At 44.4% G+C, this 16,197-nt stretch overlaps 1 protein-coding gene across 1 annotated transcript in view; it reads right to left on the bottom strand.

The window, feature by feature from the left end:
- Positions 1-16,197, bottom strand: part of fmn2b (formin 2b) — a 596,705-nt gene that overhangs the window by 188,205 nt on the left and 392,303 nt on the right. Inside the window, exons 14-15 of the mRNA XM_070890955.1 lie at positions 11,182-11,241; positions 10,874-10,994 (exon numbers count right to left, since the gene is read on the bottom strand). Coding sequence (XP_070747056.1) covers positions 10,874-10,994; positions 11,182-11,241 — 181 coding nt within the window. The remainder of the gene's footprint in view (positions 1-10,873; positions 10,995-11,181; positions 11,242-16,197) is intronic.

The raw sequence follows: 16,197 nt of genomic DNA, 5'->3' as shown, positions 1-16,197 counted from the left end.
CCGCCAAAGCACTAAAGCATGATGGAAAAGCACTATTGGCGCGAATCCATGAACTCATTTCTCTTATTTGGAAGGAGGAGAGCATGCCGGGGGATCTCAGAGATGCTGCAATCGTGACCATCTTCAAGAAAAGTGACAGGTCCGATTGCGATAATTACAGAGAAGTTTCCCTGTTGTCTGCCGCAGGGAAAAATCATTGCAAGAATACTCCTAAATCATCTCCACCCAGTAGCTGAAAAGCTCCTCCCAGAGTTGCAGTGCGGATTCCGCCCACTAAAGGGCACAATGGATATGGTCTTCACCATGCAACAAATCCAAGAAAAATGAAGGGAGCAGCACCAGCCTCTGTACATGGCTTTGTTTGACATCACAAAGGCCTTCAACACTGTTAACTGCAAGGGATTATGAAGTGTCCTTCCCAAATTCAGCTGTCCTCAAAAATTTGTCAGCTGCTTCATAATGACATGCAAGCTGTGATTCTTACCAACGGATCCACCACAGACTCAATACAAGTGCAGACCAGCATCACACCACCGCTATTCTCAATCTTTCTCGCTGCAATGCTTCATCTTACCTTTAACAAGCTCCCCGCTGGAGTGGTGTTAATCTACAGGACAAGTGGGAAATTGTTCAAACTCAAGACGCCTCCAGTCCAGATCCAAGGTTGTCCCAACCTCTGTCATTGAATTACAATATTCTGACATTTGCATTTGTGCACACTCGGAGGCCGAACTCCAAACATCGTCGACACCTTCACTGAAACATACGAGAGTCTGGGCCTCACATTAAACATCAGTAAGACAAAGGTTGTCTACCAACCTGCCCCTGCCACACAGTACTGCTCCTGATTATCAAGATCCATGATGAGACCTTGGATAACGTGGACCACTTCCCATTCCTTGGGAGCCTATCAGCAAGGACAGACATCGACGACGAAGTCCAACACTGCCTTCAGTGTGGCAGTATAGCCTTCGGCCACCTGAGGAAGAAAAGTATTCAAAGTCCAGGACCTCAAACCCAGCACCATGCTCGTGGTCTACAGAGCAATAGTGATACCCACCATCCTATATGCTTCAGAGACATGGACTATGTACAGTAGGCACCTCAAAGCACTGGAGAAGTATCACCAATGCTGCCTCCACAAAATCCTGAAAATCCATTGGCAGGATAGGTGCACCAACATCAGTGTTCTCTCTCAGGCCAACATCCCCAGAATCGAGGCTGATCATGCGCAACCATCTCTGATGGGCCACATTGTCTGCATGCTCGATACTAGACTCCCGAAACAAGCATTTTACTCTGAGCTACGTCATGGCAAGTGAGTCCCAGGAGGGCAGAAAAAAATGCTACAAGGGCACCCTCAAAGCTTCCTTGAAAAGATGCAACATCCCCACCGAGCCTTGAGAATCCCTGGCCCAAGGCCTCTCAAAGTGGAGGAGAAGCATCTGAAAAGGCACCGAATACTTGGAGTCTCTTTGTCTGGAGCACACGGAAGCCAAGTACAAACAGCGGAAGGAGCGTACGACAAATCAAGCACCCCACCCACCCGTCCCTCCAACCACCGTCTGCCCCACCTGTGACAGAGACTGTAGATCTTGCATTGGTCTCATCAGTCTCCTTAGAACTCATATTAGTATGGAAGCAAGTCATCCTCGAAGAAGTGTCAGCTTAGATTTGTGTGATCAAATCCCTGAGGGGAGGCGGGAAGCGGGGTAGGGATTGTTTCCTGACGGGGGTAAGAAAGTATAAGGTGGAGGGTTTTATTTTCATTAAGGATTTGGGATATGTTATCTTCAGACGATTTGCCACAAGATCCGAAGGTAGAGATGCTCTGCTGGAAATTACATCCCAAAAATGAGCACCGAAACTCAAACTCAACCAACAAACCTAGCACAAGACGTCAGAAAACCCCACACCCAAGATGAACAGATTTAGCTGATTTTCTACGCGACATCAGACCTCAAAACCCTTTCCCATAATTAGAGGTAAAATCTCAACTTCAATGTTACAAGTCTGTTTGTGGAAGAAGCACACAAGATATGAAGCCTATAGAAATTAATCTCAGTTACAGAGGTAGCAAAATGTCCTCGGTGGTAGGGAAAATGTTGGAATCAATTATTAAAGATGTAATAGCAGTGCATTTGGAAAGCAGTGACAGGATTGGTCCATGTCAACATGGATTTATGAAAGGGAAATCATGCTTGACAAATCTTCTAGAATTTTTTGAGGATGTAACTAGTAAGAGTGGACAAGGGAGAACCACTGGATGTGGTGTATTTAGACTTTCAAAAGGCTTTTGACAAGATCCCACATAAGAGATTAGTGTGCAAAATTAAAGCACATGGTACTGGGGGTAATGTATTGACGTGGATAGAGAACTGGTTGGCAGACAGGAAGCAGAGAGTTGGGATAAACGGGTCCTTTTCAGAATGGCAAGCAGTGACTAGTGGGGTGCCGCAGGGCTCAGTGCTGGGATCCCAGCTTTTTACAAATACATTAATGATTTAGATGAAGGAATTGAGTGCAGTATCTCCAAGTTTGCAGATGACACTAAGCTTGGTGGCAGTGTGAGCTGTGAGGAGGACGTTAAGAGACTGCAGGGTGATTTGGACAGCTTAGGTGAGTGGACAAATGCATGGCAGATGCAGTATAATGTGGATAAATGTGAGGTTATCCACTTTGCGGGCAAAAACACGAAGGCAGAATATTATCTGAATGGCGGCAGATTAGGAAAAGGCGATGTGCAACGAGACCTGGGTATCATGGCACATCGGTCATTGAAAGTTGGCATGCAGAAAAAGCAGGTGGTGAAGAAGGCAAATGGTATGTTGGCCTTCATAGGGGATTTGAGTATAGGAGCAGGAAGTCTTACTGCAGTTGTACAGAGCCTTGGTGAGGCCTCACCTGGAATATTGTGTTCAGTTTTGGTCTCCGAATCTGAGGAAGGACGTTCTTGTTATTAAGGGAGTACAGCGAAGGTTCACCAGACTGATTCCCAGGATGGCAGAACTGACATATGAGGAGAGACTGGATCGACTGGGCCTGTATTCACTGGAGTTTAGAAGGATGAAATGGGATCTCAGAAACATATAAAATTCTGACGGGACTGGACAGGTTAGGTGCAGAAAGAAAGTTCCCGATGTTGGGGGAGTCCAGAACCAGGGGACATAGTCTAAGGATAAGGAGTAAGCCATTTAGGACTGAGATGAGGAGAAACTTCTTCACTCAGAGAGTTGTTAAACTGTGGAATTCCCTACCGCAGAGTTGTTAATGCCAGTTCAGTGGATATATTCAAGAGGGAGTTAGATATGGCCCTTACGGCTAAAGTATTGTGTTCGTAACACAGATGAGACTGCACACAGGGAGGTTAAAGTAACATTGACCAGTCTTTAATAAGACACTCCAGAGTGAGGAACATGCCTTAGGGCCGGCTTATATACAGTGCTCCCAAGGGATGCTGGGATCCCTTGGGACTTCAGGGGAAGCGCTCGCTGATGGCGGAACATGGGGGTACATGCTTTACAGATACACAACATCACTCCGCCCCCCAAAGTCAAAGTGAAAACTATTTACAAGGTGAGGCGGTCGGGAGCCTTTCTTTCCCTGGTGGACCGCCTCGGTATAAATGTCTGTTCTGGTGTGTTGGCTGTGCCCTCGCTGGGCTGGAGTGTTGTTGGCCCTGCGGGGCTGCTGGGTGAGCCTGACCTTGCTGGGCTGTTGGGCGTGATGGGTTCGATTTCCTAGTCCGGCTTGGTGTCGTTGATCCTTTGGGTGTGTGTTGTGGGCTCGAAAAAGGTGGTGTCTGCTGTGGGTTGTTCAGGGCAGTCTGTGAACCGCAGCCTCGTTTGGTCCAGGTGCTTTCTGCAAATTTGTCCACTGTCTAGTTTGACTACAAACACCCTACTCCCTTCTTTAGCTATCACCGTGCCCGCGATCCACTTGGGACCATGTCCATAGTTTAGCACATACACGGTCATTCAGATCAATTTCCCGTGACACAGTGGCGCGACCATCGTTTACATTTTGTTGCTGCCGCCTGCTCTCTACCTGATCATGCAGGTTGGGGTGAACCAGAGAGAGTCTAGTTTTAAGTGTCCTTTTCATGAGTAGCTCAGCCGGGGGCACCCGTGAGCGAGTGGGGTCTCGTGCAGTAGCTGAGCAGTACTCGGGACAGACGGATTTGGAGTGAGCCTTCTGTGACTCGTTTAAGGCTCTGTTTGATTGTTTGTACTGCCTGCTCTGCCTGCCCATTGGAGGCTGGTTTAAACGGGGCCGAGGTGACATGTTTGATCCCATTGCGGGTCATGAATTCTTTAAATTCGGCACTGGTGAAACATGGCCAGTTGTCACTGACCAGTATGTCAGGCAGGCCGTGGGTGGTAAACATGGCCCGCAGGCTTTCAATGGTGGCGGTGGCGGTGCTTCCCGACATTATTTCACATTCAATCCATTTTGAAAAAGCATCCACCACCACCAGGAACATTTTACCAAAAAACGGGCCCGCATAGTCGACATGGATCCTCGACCATGGTCTGGGGGGCCGGGACCACAAACTTAGTGGTGCTTCTCTGGGCGCGTTGCTCAACTGAGCACATACACTGCATTGCCGTACACAGGACTCTAAGTCAGAGTCGATACCGGGCCACCACACGTGGAATCTGGCTATCGCTTTCGTCATTACTATACCCGGGTGCGTGCTGTGGAGATCCGAGATGAACGTCTCCCTGCCTGAATGGACAGCTCGTCCTTTCGCCGCTGGAATGACTTGATTAGCTCTTGCATTTCAACCGGGATGCTGGCCCAGCTCCCATACAGTACACAGTTTTTTTTTTTACTAGGGACAGCAGAGGATCTTGGCTGGTTCAAGGCCTAATCTGGCGGGCCGTTACAGGTGATTTATCATTTTCAAACGCTTCCATGACCATCAACAAGTCTGCGGGCTGCGCCACCATCAACAAGTTAGCAGGCTGCGCCATTTCCACCCCCGTGGTGGGCAATGGTAGCCGACAGAGCATCCGCACAGTTCTCGGTGCCTGGCCTGTGGCGGATGGTATAGTTATACGCTGATAGCGCGAGTGCCCACCTTTGTATGCGGGCTGAAACATTAGTATTTGTCCCCTTGTTTTCAGCGAACAGGGATATGAGGGGCTTGTGATCAGTTTCCAGCTCAAATTTGAGGCCAAACAGGTACTGATGCATTTTCTTTACCCCGAACACACACGCTAACACCTATCTCTCAATCATGCTGTAGGCCCCCTCAGCCTTAGACAAGTTCCTGGAAGCATAGGCGACAGGTTGCAACTTCCCCGCAATGTTAGCTTGTTGTAATATACACCCGACTCCGTACGACGACACATCACATGCTAGCACAAGTCTTTTACACGGGTTATACAATACAAGCAACTTGTTGGAGCATAAAATGTTTCTGGCTTTCTCAAAAGCAATTACTTGTTTTTTTTCCCCCGACCCAGTTCTCACCTTTACGCAATAACACATGTAGGGGTTCTAAGAGGGTGCTTAACCCCGGTAGGAAATGACCAAAATAGTTGTGGAGTCCCAGGAACGACCACAGCTCCGTGACGTTCTGTGGCCTGGGCGTGTTCCTGATAGCCTCTGTCTTGGCGTCTGTGGGCCAAATGCCATGATCTTTCTCCCCAAAAACTCCACTTCTGTTGCCATGAAGACGCATTTTGACCTCTTCAGCCGCAGCCCTACGCGATCCAGTCGCTGGAGGACCTCCTTCAGGTTTTGTAGGTGCTCGACCCGTGACCAATATGTCGTCCTGAAAAACCACGGTGCATGGTACCGACTTGAGTAGGCTCTCCATGTTTCTCTGGAAGATTGCTGCAACTGACCGAATTCCAAACGGGAATCTGTTGTAGATGAACAGTCCCTTGTGCGTGTTGATGCTTCGAAGACTCCTCCAGCTCCTGCGTCATGTAGGCCGAAGTCAGGTTGAGCTTGGTGAACATCTTGCCTCCTGCCAGTGTCACAAATAGGTCGTCTGCCTTAGGTAGCGGGTATTGGTCCTGTAGCGAGAAACGATTAATAGTTACTTTATAATCGCCACAAATCTTGACCGTGCCATCACTTTTGAGTATTGGAACAATCGGGCTGGCCCACTCACTGAATTCCACTGGGGAGATGATGCCCTCGCGTTGCAGCCTGCCCAGTTCGATTTCCACTCTCCCTCATCGCGCCTTGTGGTGAATGGGTCGTGCCTCTGGGACCAAGTGGATCCGCACCTTCGCCCCAGAAAAGTTTCCAATGCCTGGCTCAAAAAGGGAAGAAAATTTGTTAAGAACCTGGGTACATGAGGCATCATTGACATGTGATAGCGCTCGGATGTCATCCCAGTTCCAGCGGATTTTGCCCAGCCAGCTCCTTCCAAGCAGTGTGGGACCATCGCCCGGGACAATCCAGAGTGGCAGTTCGTGCACCGTGACCTTGACCATGGTGCTGCCCAGGACAGTGATAAGCTCTTTGGTGTACGTTCTCAGTTTCATGTGGATGGAGCTCAGGGCTGGCCTAAATGCCTTGTTGCACCACAGTCTCTCAAACATCTTTTTACTCATGATGGATTGGCTAGCGCCAGTGTCCAGTTCCATGGCTACGGGTAAGCCATTCAATTTTACGTTTAGCATTATAAGTGGACATTTCATCAAAAATGTGTGCACCCCGTGTACTTCAGCATCTGCCTCCTCTCTGAGGCTCGAAATTGCTTTGATCCACCAATGGTTAGCAGGTTTTGCAGAGCTTGCAGCTTGTCTGCAAGCTCGTTGGAGGTGCCCCATTGTTCCACAGCTCTTGCAAACATACCCTTTAAAGCGGCATGAATAAGCTGAATGGAAGCCTCCACAATGCCAACAAGGTGTGAATTGCCTTGCATTCATCCTTTCTTGCGGACTCTGGGTCACCTGAGGCCTGCTGGCAGTTGCAGACTCGTGGTTTCTGTCCTGTACATTTCTGCTCGCAAACACAGTTCCAGTTAATTTATGAACATTGCTAGCACTTGTGTGCTGAGAGATTTTTTTGGTGTCATCACTGGTGGACATAAATGCCTGTGCTATTGCAATGGCCTTACTGAGGGTCGGTGTCTCCACAGTCAAAAGTTTTTGTAGGATGGTCTCGTGGCCAATGCCCAGTACAAAAAGTCTCTGAGCATTTGCTCCAGGTAGCCATCAAACTCACATTGGCCTGCAAGTCGCCTTAGCTTGGCGATGTAGCTCGCCACTTCCTGACCTTCAGATTGCTGGCACGTGTAGAACTGATACCTTGCCATCAGCACGCTGTCCCTCGGGTTAAGATGCTGCCGAACCAGTGTACACAGCTCCTCATACGACTTATCTGTGGGTTTCACCAAAGCCAGAAGATTCTTCATGAGGCTGTAGGTCGGTGCCCCGTAGACCGTGAGGGGGACCGCTCTCATTTTTGCAGCGCTTCCTTCTCCGCCCAGTTCATTAGACCAGTACTTTGTAGCCAGCCGTTCGACATAGGCGTCCCAGTCCTCATCCTCAGAGAACTTCTCCAGGATGCCCACAGTTTGCTGCATCTTTGCATTGGATTCGTATACTCGTCGACAGTTATTGTGTTCCTAACACAGATGAGACTGCACACAGGGAGGTTAAAGTAACAGTGACCTCAGTCTTTAATAAGACACTCCAGAGTGAGGAACATGCCTTAGGGGCCGGCTTATATACAGTGCTCCCAAGGGATGCTGAGATCCCTTGGGACTGCAGGGGATGTGCTCCCTGGTGGCGGAACATGGGAGTGCATGCTTTTCAGATACCCAACATAAAGGGATCAAGGGGTATGGAGAGAAAGCAGGAAAGGGGTACTGAGGTGAATGATCAGCCATGATCTTATTGAATGGTGGTACAGGCTTGAAGGGCCGAATGGGCTACTTCTGCACCTATGTTCAATGTTTCTATTCTACCCCTCTCATTATAAACAGCCAACATTCTATTAGCCTTTTAAATTATTTTTTCTAACGGACGACAGCGCTTTAATGATCTGTGTACATATAGCCCGAAATCTTTGTGGACTATCAATGTTCCTAGCTCCTTAACCAATCAGATTGAAGAATTGTTAAAGAATAACGCATAATCTGAACTGGGAAGTGCAATTAGAATAGTGAATTTCCTGACAAGGCTGGGATCCATATCATACAAGGGTGCTTAAAGTGGAAAAATCAGTTATATCCTTGCTACTATCTGTTGGACATATTAGAAATGGGAGTTGTACTCACAAATTGGTAAGTACTTAACTTAATATTAAAAATGGAACAGGAACCAATCAGGAATATCTACCTACTGTAAAGCTTACACTTCAGATTATTTTTTTTTTTAAAAAACAGCCCAGCCTTTGAATACTCTGCACAAGGTAAGCAGTTATTGCTAAACATGTCTTTAAATACCTCCCAGTTCAGTTGATGCATGCTTTTCCTAATGTAGATGCGCAATGAGCACTGAATGAAGGAAACGGTCACTTTAGGATGTGCTTTATTGTATCTGAAAGTAGGATTTGACCAATCAGAATGCTGTGCTGTAGTAAGTCTAATGTATTTTCATTATTCAGTCCTCAAAATTGTTAGGATTTGCACAATGTGTGCAATAGAATGCATTATGCAACAATCTTTGGAAGAGTTTAATTCTGTTATTTGCATTTTTCAGTGTTGTTTTGGAATAGGAATTAGAAGAGAAGTGTTGGGGGGGCGGTCAAAGCTGTAGAAGTTGAGAGAGACTGAATTTCTAAAAGCCCTGTTGGCTCTCTTCAAAGATTGGTGATCTAAAAACATCTCTCTGCAGGTTGAGTTGATTTAAGTCATGTGGTGAATGCTGGAATTTCCAGCGTAGAATGGAGCCGGAGCAAAAGCCATCACTTGCTATGACTGCCTTGAGGAAGGCTGCTGACAGCTGTGGCAGATCAAAAGCAGATCAGGTTGCTATACAAGCTACATGTCACTTGCCTCAAAGAAGGGCAAGATTGGGCCTCCACAAAGCTATGAAATGTGGAGGTGAATCAGTTGCTGGGAGCTCAACTCAATATATACAGTAATGTAATTCTGTTCCTTTGTCCATTACTGTCTGACAATTCTCACTCCTCATCCCCAAGAGAAACTTTAGTGGGATTGTGCAATTGAAAGATGTCGGGCAGTCTACTTGAAACCTATTATTCACAGCTAATTAAAAGGAATCTCCTCTCGAAACACGATTGATATATAGATAAGTCTTTGTACCACTTCAAATACAATAGTCCGAAAAATAATGAACTGCCAATTATAAACTCCTAATCTGACAATAGTACATTTTATTTTTAATTGTTTTCAAATATCCAATTAGTACTGGTTCAGAGCGGAAACCATGTGTGACCAAAGTCATTCTTGGTATGTTAAAAGTATTTCCCCCTTGGATTTTTGTTGTGCATCCGAAATTATCTTTACAAGAGAAACAAGCACACCCTTAATCTTTTACCACTATTATTTTAAAAGCTAAAGTATGCCCATTTAAAAAAATATCCTATTTATGTTAAACCTTTATTTTTTTTTTTAAATTCAAAGTTCAGCATTTATTTTACAATCACCAACTATTGTCTGTTAGCAACCTTCATTCAATTGCCAGGTTCTCTCTTTACCCTTGGCCCTGCATTTACAAAACTTTTTTTTCCAAATAGGCTATGGTCAAACATTCCTGAAATATATTTACCGTCATATGTTAGTGACGTCATTGTAATTGATAAGAATTTGTGCTTAATAAACTTACTGTTACATACCCAAAATGTACAAATGGAAAAAGTTTTGGTATAACTGGAAAACTGGTATTGGACTGTGCGGCATGTTCTATATGGGGTTAAAATGTAGCTCGACTCAGAAAATGATCCAACTTGTTTTAATATTCTCACAATATAGATCGTTGCTGAAAATTTCAACTTTGGTGGGGGTGTAAATTGGGCGATATCGGATCGGCTGGCCATTACATACCCCACCTATTTCTTTTCCATTGACTTCAAATCGGGCAGGGTATGTAATGGCCAGCACGGCCTCTCTAATGGTAGCCAAACACTAGAAAATAGCTAGAATTAAAACCCCAAAATGTAAGTTTGACCAAATGAGTGCATATGTGGCCTATATGTGACTCCAGACCAATAAGCAATATGATTGACTTTTAACTGTCCTCTTAAATGGTCTAGCAAACCACTCTATTGGTCAAGGTGGCCACTCACCACCACCTTCAAGCCCAAGTAGGGATGGGCAATAAATGCCTTTTAAAAAAAACTCTTACATGAGCAATATGATTGGCTAAATGTTGTGCTATAGATCAAATACCATGGGTATTCAACAATTACTTTTGAATAATACCAGCGCAAAGAAAATTACAACAGGAATTTACTCCCACTGTATGGTACCAACAGTAATTCTGTATTGTTCATCCAGTGATTTCCTTATGGAATAGCAGTATGTACAATACAGAACATTCTACAGAGGCTGCTCCCTGCAAATAGTGCCAACAGAATGCCTATCTCCTCGGATGTCCCTGTGTGCACAGTTGCACAGTCTCAGTTATCAATACAGTAGCAATTTGATAGAGGATTTGAAATGTCGGGAAAAGTATCAAAACCAAGACAGAAAAGATCCACCTGATGTGCGAATGGCACTTGCTTAATTACAAGGCCAAAATTGATTTAATTTTTTTTTAAATACAAATACAGTTATCAAAAAAAGCCAAGCTTACTTTCACATGACCAACTGTGTAGCAATGGACAAATACCACGTTTGTTGATTTGGCAATCCCTCTGTTCGCAGCTCCCACCAGTGCAATGAAATGGGACAAAAAGCACACTGTTCAGTCAGCAATATAGGGAGAAAACCATTTACCTTTCAAGTCCTTCTTTAGTTTACGGAGGTCCTTCTCAAAATCCTCAAACTTCATCTGGGAAGCTTGAAAAAGGTCCTGTGGTTCTGGCATAGGGAAGATACTTTGCTCTGTACCCGCATCCTGAGACAAGACATTTGGAATTTATCAACTGCAAGAAAGTTTTCCGGGCACTCAATCTACCAACTACATGCATGATTACATTTTAGCAAAACTAAAACACTTCACAGTTTATACATAAAAAAACTTGCTTTAAAAAAATTACCAGAAATGTATAATTTGTTATTATTCAGAAATATTAAAAACGTACCTTGTCAAAATTACGCAAATAATACGAAACCAGGTAGAACAGGAGGTTAATGCTGTTATCCTGAAAGAGATAAAAAGTCATTTGATACAAGGCAATATAGTGGAATCTTGATCACCTGCCACAATGGAGGGGACACTCATTGCAGATAGAGCAATTGGTGAAAGTCCCCAAATTATTGCACATCACTTCCCCATGCACCTCAGTCCATCCCAGCAGCACCATTACATGCCAAGAAAACCAATTGGCCTTACAGTTGTGAGCTCCGCCAGGCACCCACTGAACCCTTGCCGCAGACCTGAGACACCCAGTCAAAAATGCAACATACCTTCATCTCCAGTAATCCAGCCAGCAATCTCCATAAGTGCTGACCTTCGTGAAGCTGCCTTCTTTTTGAAATGATTCCTTATTGCCTGTCTAAAATACGCTCCTTCACTGGTGAACAGCACATTTAAAATCAGCAGGCTTAGTATTGATTTTAAGCTGGCCATACAACTGACAGTGTTAATGGAGGCCAGCCGATGCTGCCTTCGTTACTCACTGCTGTCGGTAGCAGGATGTGGTCATCATCAGGGCAACATTTCAGTCACTTGCCTCAGGTCTGCAGTCAGCTCCGATGCCCGAGAGGCTGAGCAGGGAAGGGGGGGGGGGGGGGGGGGGGGGAGGGAGGGGCAGTGCAAGCTGGCAGATCGTCTGATCCTTCGGCTGCTGTGGCACCAGCTGATCTTGCTGGCAAAGGGGACTATGATCCAGAAAAAAAAAATTCTGGCAGCCTCAACTCCTGCTGCTCTCCTGTAACCTGCAAAAATCCTCAGATGAATCAAGAACACATAAAATGGTTGCCAGGATAAGCTAGGCCAAGATGTCTCGCTTTAAAACCAAATGTCAACTCCAGGGCAACCTCGCACGGTTTCGAGTGATTTGACCAACAAAAACAATTCAAAGTGCACGACCTATAAATTTTGTCTGCATTGCATATTTAACAGATTACATATTTCAGCATCACACCCATATACAAATGTTTGCAACCATATATACCATCTTCATTCCTCTCGTTTAAAATAACAGAGTGACCTCTATTACCAGTGCTCCAACTATCCACTTTGTCGATTATTCACCAGTATTGTTACAGGACAAAGGGATGTTGCCTCATTTGATAGCCCTCCAGCATCAACCGCTTCCTGTATGACAACTAAACCTCACCGCTCAAGAAAGATTTAACTCCGCTTATGTTACTTTTAAACTTCTCTTCCTTTTTGTGCCTAGGTTATTGATGTACCATATGTGCAAGATAAAAAAAATTGGAAACTCTGGATTATCCAACTGAGAGTCCCCTCTATTATAGCAGATTCCACTGTAACAGTGTGAATCCCTGATCAGAGAACATTGATCAGAAATAAGTTATCTGGATAGGGTGTTGTTGTCAGTAATCTTTTGAAGAAAAGTTACAAGAAATTCTGAAAAATCACTGCATTCTTTGATTTTTTTTTCTGTACATTTTGAAATGCTTGCGACATCCATTCACTGTATACCAGATATGGAGGGGTCACTGATGGTGTGCAGGAGTCATTAACCCAGTAGTGCTTCAGTGATGTTGTCATTTCAACTATTCATGTTAATTCAGCTCCCACACCGTCAAGGATTATTAACTCCTCTAATCCCTCAATTAAATCATTGGGATTCACTGTTTAAAGAAAACAAAATAATGATTTCAATATTAATTTCAAGGCTCATGCTTTAAGCTAAGATAACAATTTCAAAGAACTGAACATGTTATCATTTAGCAAGGATTGAGAGAACAGTGCGTAGACCTTGAGCATGTTAAAGACATCAATAATGTAAAGGCATCCAGTTATTTAAACTTTGATCACAGCATAAGGGCACGCAAGTACAAAGTTGATGATCCTAAAGTAAAATTAGGAAAGACAAATATATTAATAGATTGTAGGGAATTCATTTTCATACAATGTAGGAAATTGTATTTCAGGAGGTTAAGTGTCTGGTTAAGGTTTAGACATAGATGAATGAGTACTTTGGAAACAACCATGTGTCCAGTCCTGCTGGGAATTAAACGGAAAGTAAGCTGTGGAACATACAGGATGATAGGAAAAGACCAGCTGGTCCATCCAGCCTGCCCCATGCTGATTGGCGTTGAATATGCATTTTGACGATAGGTTGGGAACCAGTAGTCTTAGCAATTATTTCATATAGTTTATTGGTGATTATTCACCTCCCATAAATTAAGTTGATGATATCATCAGCAACTGTGCCAATGGGATATGGTCTGTTGGAAGAAGTAGGCTTATGGGTCAGAAAGTCATTTCACATATGTAAAGATAATTAGAGCAAGCGCTCTACTCCGAACTCCTTCACAGCAAACGAGCCAAAGGTGGGCAGCGGAAACGTTACAAGGACACCCTCAAAGCCTCCCTGATAAAGTGCAACATCCCCACTGACACCTGGGAGTCCCTGGCCAAAGACCGCCCTAAGTGGAGGAAGTGCATCCGGGAGGGCGCTGAGCACCTTGAGTCCAGTCATCGAAAGCATGCAGAAATCAAGCGCAGGCAGCGGAAAGAGCGTGCAGCAAACCTGGCCCACCCACCCTTTCCCTCAACGACCATCTGTCCCACCTGTGACAGAGACTGTGTTTCTCGTATTGGACTGTGCAGTCACCAAAGAACTAATGTAGAGTGGAAGCAAGTCTTCCTCGATTCCGAGGGACTGCCTATGATGATGATATTTTTACACCCTAAGTTAATTAGAATTCTTTGTAACTGATTTTTAAAAGGAATACTGATGGCGAGCCTCCTCAAGTTGATTTGGCGCTGAACAAAATGGGTCAGAAATTCACATCACTGCTAATGAATCGGAATACTTGTACACACTTGTGCTGCTTTTGGCCAACTTGCTGTGAAGTGATTCAGCACATTTTAAAAATAACCAAAAAATAAAATTTATAGCCCACAGATTCAGTAATTGGAAACAAATTGAGGCTGTTCTGTGCTACTGAAGGAAATGAACTCTTATTAATCACTTAATCACTTTAATAAACTATGTTTTATAAGTGTGCGTATTTCCTTCACTGTTGAGCTCTGCCACCTCTCCAACCCATGTAGGTCATCAGCCTTATTCAACTACTGCCCTCTCCCTTCTTTAAGCTAAAGTACCTATTTTAAACTATCGCTGAATGAAATGAAATGCTAATCTTGTTCAGTATTTATTTTCACCCAGATTAGGAACTGCAACCCTTACAAACTCTTAAGAAAACTAAAACTTCACTTAACCTTAAGATTTAAAAAGACAATTTGCATCTTTCCAGAAATATTTCTGACCAGCGCTTGAACAATCAGCATTTACTCAAAGTTATATGCGTTTCGACAGATAACACTTGTTTTGCATAGAGTAAGAAGATGACAGTAGCAAACCTTTGCCCACAAAACCATCCTGTAGCCTGTGAAGCTAGCTCTGCTGTATACTGCCTATGGGGAGAGTTGCATTTAAAAGTCCTTTTCTCGTTCTGATGTGCACTCAGCATAACAGTGATAGCCGTACATAGACCACAAAGTAACTTTTCCTTATGTGCCCTTTGACTTATACGATGCTACATGGGTGCAGTCTTCCTAAATGGACCCTTCTTCTGGAACCACATAAAAGCCAGTGCTGACAGCCATCCCCCTTGCTCTCTGACCTCCTATATTTCTGCTCGTGTGTGGAGCCAACATCGAGTACAACCCACGTGAGCCTTTTGAGCCAAAATCATCTGTTCCTGGATGGAAGGCACCACTTCCAGTGCCCATGCTCCCAAATGCTGGAGATCACCATTGCGAGACACACCGGATAATGTATCATTTTAATTAAAGCCTTGGGGCCAGCAGGCATGAGCCATTGTCTATAAACACTGCACAAATGCTCAAGATACCGATATGTCCATATTATTGCATTGAAACCCTTGGTTGATAATAGCTGAATAGTCTATACCAAAGAGCTGTCTGAAGGTCATTTGCTACAGTTAACTGTCAATCACTAAGTTCCTCAAATTTAGCTAGAGAGACTGCCTGTCTGTCTAAGCTTCGCTGGATCACAACACTAAATTACAGCAATAACAGACAGCTGCAAGATTACTATTGAATTTAAATTGAACTTGAAGGCAAAATTCTACAAACTGTACAGCAAGGGTGAAGCATTCCTATTCTTCCTCCTGATGGCATCCTGCTTCTGCTTTGGTAAACCTCAAGGTGGGATGCCACAGGGTTCAGTGCTGAGACCCCAACTATTTACAATCTATATTAACTTGGAGGAAGGGACTGAGTGTAACGTAGCCAAGTTTGCCGACGATACAAAGATGGGAGGAAAAGCAATGTGCGACAACACAAAAAATCTGCAAAAGGACATAGACAGGCTAAGTGAGTGGGAAAAAAATTGGCAGATGGAGTATAATGTTGGAAACTGTGAGGTCATGCACTTCGGCAGGAAAAATTAAAAAGCAAGTTATTATTTAAATGGAGAAAGATTGCAAAGTGCTGCAGTACAGCGGGACCTGGGGGTACTTGTGCATGAAACACAAAAGGATAGTATCCAGGTATAGCAAGCAATCTGGAAGGCCGATGGAATCTTGGCCTTTATTGCAAAGGGGCTGGATATAAAAGCAGGGAAGTCTTACTACAGTTACACAGGGTGAGGCCACACCTGGAATACTGTGTGCAGTTTTGGTTTCCATATTTACGAAAGAATATACCTGCTTTGGAGGCAGCTCAGAGAATGTTCACAAGGTTGATTCCGGAGATGAGGGGGTTGACTTATGAGGAAAGGTTGAGTAGGTTGGGCCTCTACTTATTGGAGTTCAGAAGAATAAGAGGTGATCTTATCAAAACGTATAAGATTATGAGGGGGCTTGACAAGGTGGATGCAGAGAGAATGTTTCCACTGATAGGGGAGACTAGAACTAGAGGGCATAATCTTAGAATAAGGGGCCACCCATTTAAAACTGAGTTGAGGAGAAATTTCTTCTCTCGGAGAGTT

This window comes from Pristiophorus japonicus, chromosome 9, assembly GCF_044704955.1.
Source record: "Pristiophorus japonicus isolate sPriJap1 chromosome 9, sPriJap1.hap1, whole genome shotgun sequence".
Classification (NCBI taxonomy): Eukaryota; Metazoa; Chordata; class Chondrichthyes; family Pristiophoridae; genus Pristiophorus; species Pristiophorus japonicus.
The sequence above is the reverse complement of the archived record's forward strand: the minus strand, read 5'-3'. Positions and strand labels throughout refer to the sequence as shown.